The 17,051-nt window shown below is 37.8% G+C and overlaps 1 protein-coding gene across 1 annotated transcript in view; it reads right to left on the reverse strand.

The window, feature by feature from the left end:
- DGKQ (diacylglycerol kinase theta) overlaps positions 1 to 17,051 on the reverse strand; it is an 88,116-nt gene that overhangs the window by 35,611 nt on the left and 35,454 nt on the right. The window contains exons 4-9 of the mRNA XM_023944307.2: positions 15,054 to 15,139; positions 14,189 to 14,314; positions 13,054 to 13,207; positions 8,496 to 8,564; positions 1,704 to 1,804; positions 10 to 233 (exon numbers count right to left, since the gene is read on the reverse strand). Coding sequence (XP_023800075.2) covers positions 10 to 233; positions 1,704 to 1,804; positions 8,496 to 8,564; positions 13,054 to 13,207; positions 14,189 to 14,314; positions 15,054 to 15,139 — 760 coding nt within the window. The remainder of the gene's footprint in view (positions 1 to 9; positions 234 to 1,703; positions 1,805 to 8,495; positions 8,565 to 13,053; positions 13,208 to 14,188; positions 14,315 to 15,053; positions 15,140 to 17,051) is intronic.

Raw genomic sequence — 17,051 nt, forward strand, 5'->3', positions numbered from 1 at the left:
AATACTCACTTGAGCCAGGCAGGATAAATTCTGATTACTTCCTCGTCCTTTGGTTTGGCTCTGATGATCCAAGCTTCAGGAACAGATTCTCGGAATACTGAGCCCAAGTTGCTGTCCTCTGCAGCATCATTCCTGTTGATAACATCATCAGAGAGCAGCACCTGCTGCGTAAAGGTCTGAAGCTCATACTCCTGCTGGTCATCATTTATGTAGTACGCCCTCAAAGCAGCCTCCTAAAACACAGCAAGATAAATTAACTTTTACTTGAAAATATACGATTAATACCGATACAGCCGTTGACATTATAGATAACTGATTTATGAAATGAACCTTTAATGCACGTTCTAACCTCAGAGCAGTGGATACATAGCAATGACAAAAAAAAATATATCAAAAGAGTGAAGTTTCAAAAACAAATTTCAGCAAAGATGAAAGAAGAAAATTTGAGATATCAATGTATTTGAACACAATCCACAGTATGTTTGGCAAGTGATAGTTATTTTAAGACCAAATGTAAAAATTCGGGTGCAATAAATCTACACTCATGCATATAAAATTTACTTCACAAGGAAAATGGTAAATTACACTTGATTGAACCCAACTCTGCCTACTCAGTCTTCTCACACTAAGGAATGCTAAAAATTAATGAGCTTCTCAGACACAAATCTGCCCTGAAACCACACACCCGGGAAGAGGAAAGGGAAGGGCTGTCCTTGCAAGATGCACACAGAAATTTTACATCCATAAGGGGCCCATACCTGCAGCACCTCTGCTAACACAGATACTGCAGTCAATATAGATCATTTATAAGAACTTGTATTTCTCTTCTCTGTTATTAAAAGCACCAGCCAGGTAAAATGTGCTTGAAAGGCAAGTAGCACTCCTAAATAAAAGTGTTTTCAGTCCTGCACATAGTTTTTTCTTAAAGATCTTTGACATGCAGAACACTAAAAACCCTTTGCAAACTCCTGGTTTTTTTGAACATAGCATCAAGATAAAAATCCTAATGATCTTTAGCTTTATATTGTCAGAATTCTGATGTAATACATTCTTCAGACTTCTTTGCCAGGTCTGTTATGACTCTGAGACCTGCACAATTCTATTGCAAACCACCCTATTCCCCTGTCTGGGATTTAGCTCACACAGCATGGGGTCTCTGCTTAGCCCAGTAAACAAAGATATGTACAGCATACTTGATTTAGTACTAAGTAATTTTCCCATCCCATGGAGCACTGGAAAAGCTAGGGAGTGGCCAGTATGTGACCAGTAATTGATTATTTTCACAGCCAAGGGGTGGAGAGAAGTATAACAAGCTTTAGTGTTTAAAGCTGATTAACTCAAGTGCAATACTGGTGGCTGTCCAGGATAAATATCAAACCACTACTACAGAAAAAGAGCAAGACCTAAAGAGCTGGTTATTCTGTATTGTTTGTATCAGTAAAATCAGGCTTCAGAGTAACACCAGGAAGCAGAATGACGGCTTAAAATGTGACACTGTGGTTGCTATTACGTGACAGATATGTAAGCCACTATTTCCTCAGATGGCCCAAGAAAGAGTACTACATGAAGAAGTCAAATTACATTGTAATATAGCATATTCACAGATTTTTGTTGAGTTACATTTCTAAAAATTATCTTTTTGCTATTGCAATATGAAACAATATGTATCACACTGGAAAACTGACCCTTACTGTATATCTTACCACAACTTCTTCATTTTTTGCAATCCTTGGAACTGAAATTAGTCGAAATTGATTGCGTTTCACTGCATCATTCCCATCAAATATCTTGAGTGTTTGTTTACCTGAATGGAAACAATTGTATTTCGTTAACAAACACCTTGAATCAGAAAGCGACTTGAATAGGAAGGGTATAAAATAACTACTAAAAACCTGCTTTCAATGAAACTGAAATGTTTCTTCATGGGAACATTCCTTGTCATAGGACAAGCTTTGAGGCTGAATATTTAAAATTTTGTTTTGTTACTGTTTGTGAAAGAGGGATGAGTAATGACAGTTTTATCCTGGCTTTTGATAAAACTGTTATAACCAGACTGTGTATATTATTGCTTCTTCATCTTCAGCATTCAAGACTGCATTTATTATTGACAAGTTAACAACTTGAAGACCAAGACAAAGTGCCACTCCCCTTAGAACAGCTCCCAAAGCACTGCTGATTCTGGTTAATCAAGCAGTCTGTTAACACACATTGTAATGGAGATATGTTAAATGTTGGAGCCGACTTCTATGCTTCCCTTACAGCTTGGAAATACTTTGTAGTACAGAATAAATATTAAGAGCCTTTTGCCCTCAAATAATATCAGCATTTAGGTTCAATGAAACACACTAGCAAACTGCTATTTACCACAGAAGGATTAAAAAGGATAACTGGAACTGGAGGAACAAAATCACCAAACCACTTCTAACTGATGACTGATAAAAAGCAAGCAAGAATCCAGGCAGAAATGTGCATCACTGGGCATCTCAATGCCAGATTATGAGGAAGGACCACAGTGTATAATAACTTAGCAACGACACTTCAGTGCTAATTCTCTTGAACCACCTCAAACTAATGTTGTGTTTAATCCACCTATTTCTGCTTCACTGTATGTACTGCAACTTCAATCAAAAGTCAACACCAAAGAACTAAAGGATTATCTAATACTTATACATGAAAGCAGTCATTTAAAAATGAGACTCTAATCCTCAAAGAAAAATCATGATACCTTAATGCTCATGATCTTTATTTCTCCTTATTCTGAGATGTGACAGCTACACTTGGATTTCTTTTTCAGTGTAAACTTGTCCACTTCTAAAAGATATTTCTTCTTTATCAATCCCACTGGTCATGGCACAATGTGTGTGCAAGGACATTCTCGTTATGTAACATGAAGATCTCACTGCACAGCAAAGCAGTCCCCAGTATAGCCTCCCATCCTACTCCAAAGTCATCCTATTCTCTCCTGGGACAAAATTGGCTATGTTGACTGGTCTAATGGAAGGTGTGCCTTCCCATGTCTGAGGGGTTGGGACCAGGTAATCTTTGAGGTCCCTTCTAACTCAAACCATTCTATGATTCTGTTATGATAATCAAAACCTTACTGAACATGATAAACTTCCCTGAGCCACTTTGCTTGAGCAGAAGGCTGTCTTAGATAACCTCCACACTGCCTCCAACCTCAGCCATGCTGTGACTCTTTGGAGAGATGCCTGTATAACAGATGCAAGTACAAAGCAAAACAGACAGAAACAGAATAAATAAAATCACAGAATTATAAAATAGTTTGGGCTGGAAGTGTCCTTCAAGCATCATGGAGTACAAGAATTCTGACAGGGACATCTTTCACTAGATCAGGTTTCTCAGAGCCACATCCAGCCTAGTATGATAGATACATTGTGACTTTTAAATTCTTTCTGTTGATAGGAAAAGCAGTATCACCATGGATTTTCAGTTTTCCAATTATTATAGTGGTTGTGTCTGTTGTCAATTTCTTTTTAATCACAGTATAAGGAAGATACAAATATTATCAACTCATGCTTCTAAAGTACCCTTGAAACTCAACAAGCATTGCATTGAGGCCATAGCGTGCATTGGGAAGTGACCTACTCCTTTAAATTCTGCTGGATCTATGCCAGAAGGAGTGGAATTCTTTTAAACACAGATTTCTGTCAGAGAGATCTCCATGGTAACTATAGCATAGACAAATGCTAACCAAAAGACACACTGTGTCCTGGGTGACCTTCTTTAGAGCTAACACAACTTGAGAAAACAAATGAACACTGGTTTCTGACAGCACAGCTGATGTTCTGAGTATGAACTTTTGTAACACTATCAAAATTTCTGCTGTTTTCTCTAGCAATCCAGAAAGAAGACGACCATCTGAGAATAAAAACATTCATTCAAGTTCTAGTACTTGTTTTCATTTGAAGTGCCTTTGTAGTCTGCTCTTATGAGATACTAGTTGGTCTAAGAGAATCCCTAGCAATTGTAACTAGAGAATTTTTTATGAGCTCTCCACATCTTAAGAACAGTTAAAGAACAGTTGGACTGACTCTCAAAATAAACTGGTTTACAAGAATAAGTTTAGATCTATGGACCAGTAATAATGTCCTAAGCTCAAGCATATTTCTTAGATAAATAAACATAATGCTGCTAATCTGGTATCCATCACATAAAAAAACCTCTTCAACTTTATCAGTGAAAAATCACATTTAACTTTGTCACTGTGCTCCTCAAAGGGGACACTTTTACTGCAACTTAGTGAAAAATGGCTTGCTTGCACGTGAGCTTCAGGAAGCACATGAACAAAAGAACAAACAGCTACATACTGCAATTAGTCATCCAGAAATATATTTCTCCACTGAGTCAAGAGCACATCCAACACATGTAAGTTAAGGGGTGTCTTATGCCAATCTGATTTGTCTAACTAGCCTTGTCAAGAAGCTCAACTATAACCACTTCTGAAGTTAGGTAAAGCTCTTCCTTCCACCCGCTCCAATTTTTAAATATTAGAAAATAACCCAGTTACAGAAGTGAAGTGTACATACCCCTACCTAGTATGTACATATATATATATATATATATAAACCCCTGCTAATATGCGACAGATGCACTTATCAAATTGTGGTAATTAAAGGAGTTACTGCCTGTTTTGTAATACTGGCACCTCACTACTAAATGTCTTTTATCTTTTCCTGTTGGACTGTAGTACACAGTATCGGAACTTTCTCCTGAAAAACACATCATTTTTTTTCTTACTATGCGATACTGAGCTGAAAATAACCTGTTGTTCATGCTTACTCTTTCTAAGGGGAAAGTAACTGCAAAAGGGTAACTTCAGGCATAATTTACCAAAGCATGGAATTTGATTTCAGTGGCTAAGATACCAAGATTTCTTGGGAAAATAATAAAACAGCATTGGACGAGTTCAAAGTTCATGTTCCCTTTGACTTCCAAATCCCCACAGACAGGACACAGCGCCTGGAAAGACTAACATGTGGCTCGTGACTGAGATAGGAAAATTATGCGGCCCTGAATCGTTTTGTCATTTAAGAAAGCTAGAGACCTACACTGAGTGTATTTGTGAAAATTACTCTTAAAACACTAAATTATAGCAACATAGCTTACCAAGAACCACTCTTCCCCAAACAACTTGTGTTATTTACATGCTTTATGTTCTCCTTCTCTACTTCATATTACATTCTCTACTCTACTTCACATTACAACAGTGGGGACTATCAAATTTTGGTTTATTTCAGTATTAAGATTCATAACCTACAACATGGCATTAATGTATGTAAGAATTACATATTTTTATTTTTATTGCCCTTGAAAAGAGCCTTTCAGAATCCCAGATTCCTTTCTCCCACCCTTCCTTCTTTCTTTCTCTAGCTCTTTTTCTTCCAGGAGAGCCACTCACAGGTGTGTGCCTTCTGTGAACTTGTTTTCTTGAGCAGCTCAAACTCCCCTAGTTTCAAAACAATTTTGAAGCACAAGTCTGTGTTAACATTCTGGTAGCCGCTTCTTAACCCTTCTTCTCTTAGTTTTTAGAGCCTTTCCAAGCATCTGCTGAGGAACATGTGACATGTTGAGTTATCTGTAAACAATTACAGAAGAACACAATGGCCCTTTTTATGAAAGCTTAACATTTTCTTAAGTATTTTTAGGGGAAAAATCCCTCCCCATATGTTGTCCTTGCTTCTTCTGGAAAACAGTTAGTTCCTGCTTGCAGAATTACAGTGGAGGTCTCCTCTGCACTATCAGCAGGTTTGAGACAAGACATAAGCAAACTCTAAGACCCAATGACTTGGGTCTATCTAATGCAAAACCATTTTATCTCTTACTCGGCAAATCAACAGTACCCAGAGCGAGGCAAAACAGAGGCTGAGGAAGGACATGCTGTGAAACATCTGTTTGCTGACAGCACTGCAGCCCCCATTTCTCTGGTAGATACATTCCTCTAAAACCTCCTCCAGAATGGGTTTTCATTGATGGCTGAATTTTGTCCTGCAGAAGATGGACGCATGCTGAATCAGACTGTTCACTTGCAGCCAGTGGGCTCTGAGAGGTTCTCACAGGGCAGGGAGAGTCCTTTGCCAAACCCACTTGTATATCTGTTAAATCTATCAACTCAGAAACTGTATGGTTGTTTTTATGTTAATTTTATGCTTTTGGTTTCCGTGTCTTGGTAGGCTAAATACAGTGGTTGATTTAACACATTAACATTAACATAATTTAACACCAGTAGTAAGACTTGGATCTTCTAACTTTACATTTCACTCAACAAGCCCATTAGAATAGCAAAGTAAAAAGATGAATGTTGACTACTAATTGAAATCTTCTTCTAATACTAAATTACAGACTTGGTATTCTTTTCTATCTGCTGTGGAAAAAACGTGTCTTTCCTCATCAATATTATTCAATTGTTCTGACTTATTTTCATTGTTTTTGGAAATACGTACCCCTAAAACATAGAGAGCAGGAATTAAGAAAAGCTAAATATTCTGGAATGCAATTGAGTTCAGACACTCTTGAGAGAGAGCATGGTAACATCCCAAAAGACATGGCAGATCTACTGACTCAACACACAGAAGCAGTGACCATCTCCTTCTTGACCCATGTTATACAAATGGTGTTATACAGAGACAGGTGAAAGTGGTACAGCCCCCTGCAACCGTGTCATTGTCATGTGAAATTCAGTAGCTCATGCCTCCCCACACACAGAGACATACACCAGCACAACAGCTGGCAGGTGAACTTCAATAACTTGACCAGGTAGGTTATCAGAGCAGCCATGTCCTGAGCTGACACAAGGTCATCAATCCCATGGTCCGGGGGTGGCACACACCAGAGGAGTCCATAGGGGAAGCTCTGCAGGACACCTCAGCGACCAAGGAGGTCACTCAGCTTGCAGGGATATATATGAGACACATGTGGAAAGCATTCCAGGATGGTACAAGTGTTGTTAGGGGAACTTCAGGGGAGGAATCAAAGCAAGAGATCAAAGTGGTTTGGGGAAGAACTAGTATAGGAGAACAGAAGGATAAGGAGACAAAGGGAACTGGTCACATTTAAAGGAGTTGCTGGTTGGTACTTTATGGCTGTGCCCTGGACTGCATCACCACAGTCTGTCTTATCAGTAAATGCTTCCTCTGACTATCTTTGTGAGAGTATTTTTAGCTGAGCTTTCTAACTCACAGTGAAGTTACTGGGCTGTCCTATGTTTTGTGAAAATGCACTACAAGAAAGCAATTTTTTATGCCACTCTTTTTAAAACACGGCTCATGGTACTTTACATGACCCTTGAAAACATAGCATCTACTGCTGCTTTCTCAAGAGATGGCCTGAACAAATGACATATTAAAGTTTGTATACTGAATTTTCATATCTTTTTTCTTCTTTTGGGAAGGCTAAACTAAAGCTGAACTGGCATCTACTAATGTTTCCAATAAATCATGTTGAAATATCTGGATACATAGTATTCTCTTTTTGATAATCATAAGGGAAATAGACTTAATTGTTGAAATGTAGAAGTCCTCACACTCAACCACGTAAGTCACTTAAAACACTTGAAAAATGAAAGTTGTTTAGATGAACTGCAGTTGGAGTGTTTTCCCATAATAAGGAAGTATGGCGGTGGATCATAACTTAAAGTCATTGAGGAACTAAGAAGTGAAAGAAGAGGATGCTTGAGATCTCTTCTATACCTGATTTAATTACTTATTGAGTTGAATTTTTTAAAATTCCAAATAGCATTTGCACAATTAGTCTCTTAATTTTGCAAGAACTTCAAGATTTATAAATAAATTAGTATTTATTGATTTGAAATGTCCTTTTTTACAACAAACCATGCAGCTACATTAGGTAGCATCTACCATGTTGTTCTACTTATTAATATGGATACAGGGGTGGGAAGCTCTTAAACTCAAGTTTTACCTCATCTTCTAAAAAGCAAGAATTTGGTTATTACGAACCTCAGAAAACTCCACCTGCTTAAAAATTTAACTACATAAAAAGCAGCCAGTCCAGCTCAATCCTCTCTACTGCAACATGCCCAAGCCAAAAACCAAACCACATTCACCTGACGTCCTCAGCAAAATTTGGATCCAGCGAACTCAGAAACAAAATGCTCTGAAAAGACATTGCTGTCTGCCCTTTAAATGTGTTGCTTATCTATGGGTTATCAACATCATGTTTTCTTTCTTCAGTTACTGAGTTGAGAGAAATAACCTGTTTGTAGAGGTAATGAACAGATTGCCACTTATGTCAACCAACCAATGGAAAATACCAAGGACATATCTGTAAGGCCCTGGATAAATGTGTTGGACCAAAACTCTGGACCTAATATTAAAACCTAACATTGGAAAAATAACAATTTAATATTTTTAAATTAAGGCAATACAATAAGGCAACACAATTTAAGACTATATGAATAAAGATTATTATAAGAATAAAGAAATGGGTGACTATTCATCCCTTATTAAAATTTTGCTTACTTGAATCGGTTGAAATTTGGATATCTTTTGTTGATCCTTGTGTTGACCCATCAACATCATCATCCTCATCTGTAAAAGGAGAGATATTTTAAGAAAGGATTTTTGTCAACTTGAATAGAGGGGAGAAGGCGTTCGTCATTTAAGAACAGTTTCCATCAAACAAGCTTACACAAAAGGAATCAGTCAGAAAAGCACACTTTCTTTTTTACCTATTTTATGATAATCATTTATAGTATTAAAACAGCATTAAAAAAACCAAATCTGCATTGTCATGTAGCTACAGTGAAGACATACATGAGATCCTTATACTAGTAGTTTTAATATTGCAACTACCGCATTTCATTCTTTTCTGAAGTCATGATGTTTGACTGCCACAGAAGTATGGATGGTTTCCATTAAGTTTTAAATTACCAAATCAATCCAGCCTTCCAGTCAGAAATAATGGTGTTATAGAAGTAATTTTCACAAGTGAAAAACAAAGTTATTGACACCCAAAGAGAAAGAAATTTCTGCTCTCCAGAAGAGGATTTTGATATTAGGCTCATCACTCTCACTAAAGCTAGGAGCTAACATGTCAGAAAATAATGCACCCTTGTAAAACCATACATATTAAAAAAAGATTAAAATAAATGCTGTGAACATTTTGCATTTGCTTCTGCGAAGAAGATCCTCACTGTGTTCTCATTCCTGACACTCAGGGCCATACAAGTCCAGTGCAAATCCAAACATGATCAATTTTCCTTCTTTGAGGGTAGCAGTAGAGTGCAATGCAAGTGCTCATCAAATAATGGTATTCACACTCACACCCACTGAAAATCCCAGTCGTGATTGGGATGCAGGCAAAACTCCCAAAAATTTAAGTTTTTGCAAAAACTACACTTTGCCACTGAGGGAAAAAGCACAAAACAAGAAAGAAAATACAAAATAAAACAAGTAAAGGCAAATCCTCTGAGCAAAAGAGGTACTGAGGAAGTAAAAATCCTAAAGCAAGAGAACACCTTCCAAGAAGTGGAATCATAGCATGTCAAGAAGGGTACTAGGCAGTAGTCCTAAACTTGACACCAGGTAACTCATTGAATATTTGGGTAATGCTCCAAGTGTCTATAAGAAAGACCAACAATAACGCTTTTGAGTTCTGGCTTTTAAAATATGAAGAGTGTTGAGATATTTTCCCTGTTATAGCTGACAGACAAACATCAAGTTTCAAACCGGAGGGAAATTTAGACAGTATGGTCTTGAAACAACCTGAAATAAGAGAAAGCTGAATGCCTTCTTAAATTTCACTCCAGATAATTAAGTTTAAAAAAAAAAATGAAGTGGTAAATATAAGTATAGGAAATGACTGCTCCTGAGTGGTCCCAACCCTCTTCTTTCTCCATTTGGATGAAAAGAAGCAAACTTCTTTTATTACACTCTCTCCTTCAGTCTGAATAGTGGGGAAATCTACACCAACAGCATCTTGAAACCATTCCAGTGAAGTTCAATGACTTCTCTGAAATTTGTTATTTGGAGGAAGGGGCTCCACACTGCTCTACCATTGCATGTCCTGGTACCTCAAGAGTTTAAAAGAAGTCTCTTTTAGCACAGAGATGTTTGCTGAACATTGGTGATGAAGCTTAGCATTTACACTGTGGCAAAAGACACTTTTGACAAATGGTCCCCAGTAGGTCCATGATGATGGCTGCACTCCTTCACTGCACGGGAAAAGTCATCTGGCACTTCCCAACAACCAGCTTGGGAAGAGCTATGCCTGCAGCAGTCAACCCATCCAGGAACTGCCAACACTTCTCTGGTACCTCAGACTGGTCTTTCCACAATCTTATGAGCCATGTCCTTTGTCAGCTGTGGCAACAGAGGAGCACCCTCTGTGCATGCCACGTCAGGAGGACTTCTTATTGAGCCTGCCATCACACAGAAGTGCTAATTATCTTCCAACAAAGGAGTTCCTTGCTCCCCTAAGAGATCCCTAACATGCACACAATCTATAACAAGATCTGCCATCCAGAGTCTATACCTTTCCCCTGGAAAAGCAGCAGCAGCTCCTGGGGCAGCCATCCTGAGTTGCTTCATTGTCAGAGGGGCATCAAATACATCCTAAGAGAGGATCAGGGGGCTGCTGGAGTCACAACACATCTTGGTAACTTTCAGCACATGCCAGGAGCTAGTGGGGTTTTGTTAGAAAATGAAGGCCTGTTCTGTGAACTTGAGTAACAAGAAGGACTAAAAAGCTAGAGCACTGAGTTTCCTCAGCAGAGGCTGATGTGAAAAATAGTTCAAGACAATTCTTGGCTCTGCCTTTGAGGAAGAATTTGGGCAAAGAAAAAGCGCATATAGTGATGTTATCTGGTGCTTTTGGCGGTGACCTGCTGACATCTGATCTTCAGCAGATGACTGAGATTGGCAAACATCCAGCAACAGGTCTTGAAGCAAGGCTCAACAGGCTGTGGATGGTGTAAAAGAAGACATGTGGAGACACCAGACTAGTACCTGAACATTCAGCATGTAGGTGCTAAACCAAGGTGCTAAAAAGCACTGTCAGCTATGGTAACACAGAACAAAACACTTTATGCACAGTGGAGTACAAGGCAGGTGCTGCACCACAAATATTACTCACCATGCCTTGTGCTGAGCCACAGCTGTGGCTCACTGACTGTGAAAAAAAGAAAGATGTCAATTGCTGAAGCAGCTGTCAAATTCACAGGTATGTAACAGATGTGCAACAGAAGGAAACGGGAGCATCCCCATGGCTTGGCCCCTACTCCCCTGGGTTTCAGCAGCCTCCCATCCTGGGAGGATGCTGCCAATTGGATAATGAGGAGTTGAGACCACGGGGCAGAAATTCTCACAGGCCACAGAAAAGAGAACCTGTGTTAGAAATCAGATTTTTCAGGTTGTTGCTATACTCTACCTCTGTGACATGCAGGCTAAGGACTATAAAAATGTATTCTGGCTTTCCAAACTAGGTGAGTTTTATTCAATTTGATTTTTTTTCCCCCTTCATGTCACAATAAAGCACTGGAAATGGTCCAAATTAAGCTAGTGAATATTTAACCATTCATATGTATCTACTTCTGACCACAAGCTAATGGCTGCATTCTCTCAATTCAAAGCACCAGACAAAATTTTCCATGAAAGAAATGCAAAAAAGGCATTCTTACTTTAAAAAAACCTTGACTATGTGTAACATGAACTAACACACTTAGTGTGCAGAATAAGTCCTGAAATAGAAAACCTTTTCTTCAATCTCTTAAAATATTGAAGGAAGAAACTAGAAGGTGCAGCTAAAACCTTGGATTCTTTCACTTAAAGTACTCTATGTTCAATTTTAATTAAGAGGTAATTTAAAAATAAAAAAAGAGAAAGTCTGACATATTTAAAGAACACACTACTGTTGAAGAGAAAAACATAGTTAACATCAGAACAGTCAAACCAAGGACTCTATTTTAAAGGTTTGTGATTAACTTCTCTTAGTTATAATAATACAACTTTATCTTCATTTAAACCCTTTGGACACTAGTGAAATACCTAACAATAGACCTGAATCAAAGTTCACAGTGAGTCTTGCAGCAAAATCAAGCTCATCCACTCTTTATTTTGATTATTTCTTTTGTAACTTTTTTTCCGTACTTTTGTTGGAAGCATTAGGAACTCCATGATTTTCAAGTGGGTGCTATACTACATCTTTGACCACTAGCAAGCAAATTCACTGAAAAAGAAAACACACTCACTGAAAAAAACCCAACCCACAAAAGCAACCTAAGACCTCCTTTGACAGGTCACTGGAGTGTGTCTGGGTTATGTAGACCTTGGGTCACACAGCTCATGCAGTAGCAGGACCACTGCTACAGCTTCTGCACACAGAACACAGGGGTCTTGCTCATGATCAGCTCTCCTCACCAAAACCAAACATGACTTCAGAGCAGAAAGTTCAAGAGCAATCTGCCAGGTTGAGAAATGAGCAGTTGCAAATATTTAACTTTCATGAGTAAAATGTATTTTGCTACCTTTCATTTCCTTTCCTATTCCATTCATGCACCAAAAGAAAGGTTTTACATGTGCATAATAATCAAAATATAAATTAAAAAATACTTTGGTGTACCTCAGGCTTAAAAAAAAAAATTCTTCCTAAACAGCTGTTAAACAAACATTCACTCTAGATGGCAGCAGAACATTACCCTGCCTAGACACATGATATTGTTTCAGCACAGGAATTTTAAAAAGGATAGGAGCTTAATCCGAGAGAAAAATAAAAGTACCTGTACACATGATATAAGAAGTGTTTCCAGCAATGATAACACTAACACCACAAATTTTCTGATTTTAGATTTTCACTTTCTTTGTTTCAAGAATAGTGTACAACTTGCCCAGCACCAGTAAACAGAAGTTCCTGCATTTTGCACTGTCTATTAAAAAAATCCTTAACCTGTCCCAGAAATAGCAAGAAATTATAGTATTGCCACACAAGCCCGTAAAAATTAGCAATAATATACTTAATTGAATTATGACATTAGGTTACACATGCTCATCAACTAGTTGCATTCAACTTTGAAAGTTTTACCTGATTCTGTATGCAAATTTTCCGATATTCGAAAACAATGCAATTTGCTGAAGTTGCGAGAAAACAACTGAACACAACTTGGAGGAAGAATCATATTCCTTAATCTTCCAAAGGTACATTCTGGTGTGACAATTACATAGCAAGCAGCATGAGCCTATAAACAACAGCATCAGTTAAGAACTTGTGATACACATAGAAAGTAAATTTATTTCTAACAAAATATGACTGAAATAGTGTAACTGAGGTTAGGGATTATATAGACCTTTTGTAATCACATTCATTAAATGAATGGCCCATCTTTCACCCTAGATTTTTTTTTGTTTAATCTGGGTTTTGTATTGCCAATAATGGGGAGTCTTTATATGTCAAGAGACTTGGAAGGATCACAAACCTCTTCTATTAGAAACAAAAGGTTTTTATGCAGCTGCACGGAGAATTTTAAAGTCTCTGGTCTTCCACTCTATGGGGGAAATGGAAAAGGTGCACCTCATCTGGTACTACTTTCACTTCCATCATATTGTAATATGAGGTGGCATTAAGTGGATGGACTAATTGTTATCTGCACTGCACACTGTTTGTCAGTGTGTGAAAAGCTGTGGTTTCCAGAAGAATTATTGAAGGGTACCATCAGCTTGCACAGGAAATAAACACGTGTCATATGAATGGAAAAACACAGAAACTGATATTGACAGCTTAAAAAAACCCCAACCACACAGGTCAAGACCTATTCTATACTTAAATAAGAGAAAACGTATTAGAATGGTAAGTCTTTAACCTTGCAGAATTCATGATCTGAAAGAAATTCTGATTTCACATAGAAAGTGACTGCAGGCTTCTAACCACAGATCTATAATTGATTAGGCCCAGTTAAATTCCACTGGATTTACACAAAGCTTCATTGTGACATTGAGAGTCGCTCATTAAAGTGACTATGAGGAGGATTTAAAAAATCAAATTTCCCACCTAACACATAATTATATACATATATTTAAATAAGATTAAGTGTATTTACAAAGTGTATACAAAATACATATTTATAGAGTGTGTGAATAAATTCTGTTTATATCAATTGTTCAAATAAGCACATGCCCACATATACGTGGCTCCCACAAATACATGCAGCAGCACAACATACCATGATGCCACACCATTCACATCTCATGCCAGAGAGCACCTCAGAAGATCCACAGGTTTTTTTGCAAATTTCGCAACGAGCACCTGAAGAAAGGTTTCCCTCCCTCCAGTGGTGGTGGTAAGTATCCTGAGGGAACACATCATGACTTAGCATTACATGAATCAGATACAGGTGCATCTTCAATACAACTTTAAAAAACAGTAATTCAAATAGCTCTAAGGAAATAGCAACAGCGACTAGGGCATTAAGTTTTTCTTAAGATAAATATGAATTTTTAACAATCTTGCATTTCACTAAAAGAAGAAAATGTATCAAATTATCAAAAAATTTATTACAGTGGTTTTCCTTCACAAAAAACTAAAATCCTTCACTAAAACAAAATCCTTTTTTAAAAAAAAAAACATCCTATGATATCAGTATTCTGTATCTACTGTACTGTGAGAAGATAAGAAAACAGGCAGTCTTGCCTTAGTCAGACTGCAGGAAATATGAGGATAAAAGAATGTTTGCCAGGGATACAAGGCAGCCAACAGCTCAACATACAGGAAAAAAAAAAAAAAAAAGAGTTCCAAGCCAGCTTTTGCAAAGCAAACTTTTATATAAGATGCTTGATTATTTTTTTTTTAATTCTTAATTTGGAGGTTGCACATATTCCACAGACTTTTCAGTAAGAGTTCAAAATATATATCAGCATTTAAATTCATCTCACTCTTTGTAGTATATTCTGAAGTCACATATGTCCTTTGCCTGCCAAAAAGCAACCAGCTTTGATAACTGGTAGCATGTGAAACTCAAGACCAAGACTGCTCCTTCTCTAGATCACAAAATGCACAACCACCTTCCCTGCAGAGGTATCTGCACTTACATGGTCCAGGTGCCCATCCTGGTGACACTGCCGGCAGTCACTGCAAGCAAACAGGATACAGTCTGTGTGCACATGTAGCTCACAAACTAAAAGCACAAAAACAAGAGAACTCTTTAGGCTGGAAACCCCAGGGTTTTTCTGCATCTCCTTCCTCCCTCCCTTCAATTGTCCCCCACTACCCTTTTCACACCATACGTTCTCTCCGTGCTCTTTACATTCAGCAAAGATAGACAATGAAGACATTTACCAGCATTGTTTTGTGTGTTCCCCCACTTCCTCTCTGTTAAAAAGATGCAACAAAATAAACAGGAAAGGCTAAGCTAATTTTGGTGACAAGCAGCACTTGTCATATTTCTTCCAATTTCATCAAGTTAAATGTGGACAACTGCTCAGTTTTGTCTCAGTTTCACAGGAACTGCTGCTTACTCCCAACATACCTGTGCCTGAAGGTTACTTTGAGTCAATCACCTTATATAAGGTAAATCACTATTTCATTGTCAAAACAAAAGGAAACCATTTTTCCAGAGCACTCTCCTAAGTAAGGTTAACACTGCTTTCCAAAATATTGTAGGTTCTGTAGGTGGAAGAAGTTTTAGTGAAGCATGTAAAACTTTAGGCAAGTTTTGGTTTTAAAATACTTCCATAATTTAAAAGCTGACTTGAAATACCAGACATGAAAGAAAGAATCCACAGTTTCATCCCTACAAGGGATGAGTTACAACCACCCCACCCCCAGCCAATAACTAATAGATCTCAATACCTAGCTTCATCATTTCAAGTGTTAGGAGGGTTCTCTGTGGACCTCAGAGACAGAGATGGATGAAAAAGATCCTTCTGTAGCTGTTTTGTAAATACTTGTATTGCTCTGGGAAGGCATCTGACTTTTCATCAAGTAAATGAAAGCATGAGACAAGCATCAGATTTTTCAAATACTTTTTCAGTTCTGGTCAAGCAGGTTATTTCTCCAAGCATATAATAAAAATATGAGAACTGTAACCTGAAGATTGGAAGGCAGTAACTGCACATATTAGCACATTATCTGAAAGTATCTTGAAAACAACATAATTAATTTACATAGAAAATAATACCCAATTTGAAATCTCTTTGGACTCTTTCAGAGCAGAATTAACATTGTGTTATTCCAATCCCACAGAAGACATAATCTACCATCACACCAAAGCAAAGACTCATGACTAAGTCAACCACAAACACACACAGCTCCCCATGATGAATGTCTTCACTGCACTCAAGAACTTCTCTCAGCTGTGGCACAGTCACACTGTAGAATCCTCCACTCACATTTCTCCCTGTTAACAGACGTAACAGGAATATTTTGCAGTTCTGCCAATTCAACTAAACAGGCAAACTAGATGCTTTGAGTCATACTCTTGCTAATGTGAAAAGTGCCCATAGACGAATTTACAGCTTCAAGGAATTTACAGAAGCATTGGGGTTTTTTTCATTAATTTTGCCAACACAGGCATGCACAGCCCCTTGCTATACTTTGTGAGAACACAGAGTGGGTTTTACCCCTGTTCTAATTCACATCTGCTGCTTCTAGCACCAAACCTAGCCCAGAATTGGTATGAAATACTTTCACATAAATGGCAGGAGTGTCACAGGAGTTAATCCCTTAAGATGACTAACCCAGTGTAGGAAAGAGGATATTTTTGAATGTTAAGATCAAATTAGAGGTCCTACAAAAAGAATGATCATCTTTATCAGCCATTCCATAAGCTGCATAATTATTTAACTCGTAACAGAATAATGGTCTTCTGTTTCAAGCTAGTTATGAAAGTTACTTATGATTGCCAAAAAACCCAACCTGATTAATTTCAGACACATGAACCTGAGAGAAAAGCCTTAAAATGTTAACTGCCTCATTCTTCAATAAATCTGCTTCTCCTTGCTTAATAAGAAACTTGAGCAACAAAAAAATGTTTGGATTACTCCAATTTATTTTATTTACTTTCCATCCCCTTTTTCTTGGAAATACAA

The sequence above is a fragment of the Cyanistes caeruleus genome, chromosome Z (genome assembly GCF_971803275.1).
Source record: "Cyanistes caeruleus chromosome Z, bCyaCae1.hap1.1, whole genome shotgun sequence".
Taxonomy (NCBI): Eukaryota; Metazoa; Chordata; class Aves; order Passeriformes; family Paridae; genus Cyanistes; species Cyanistes caeruleus.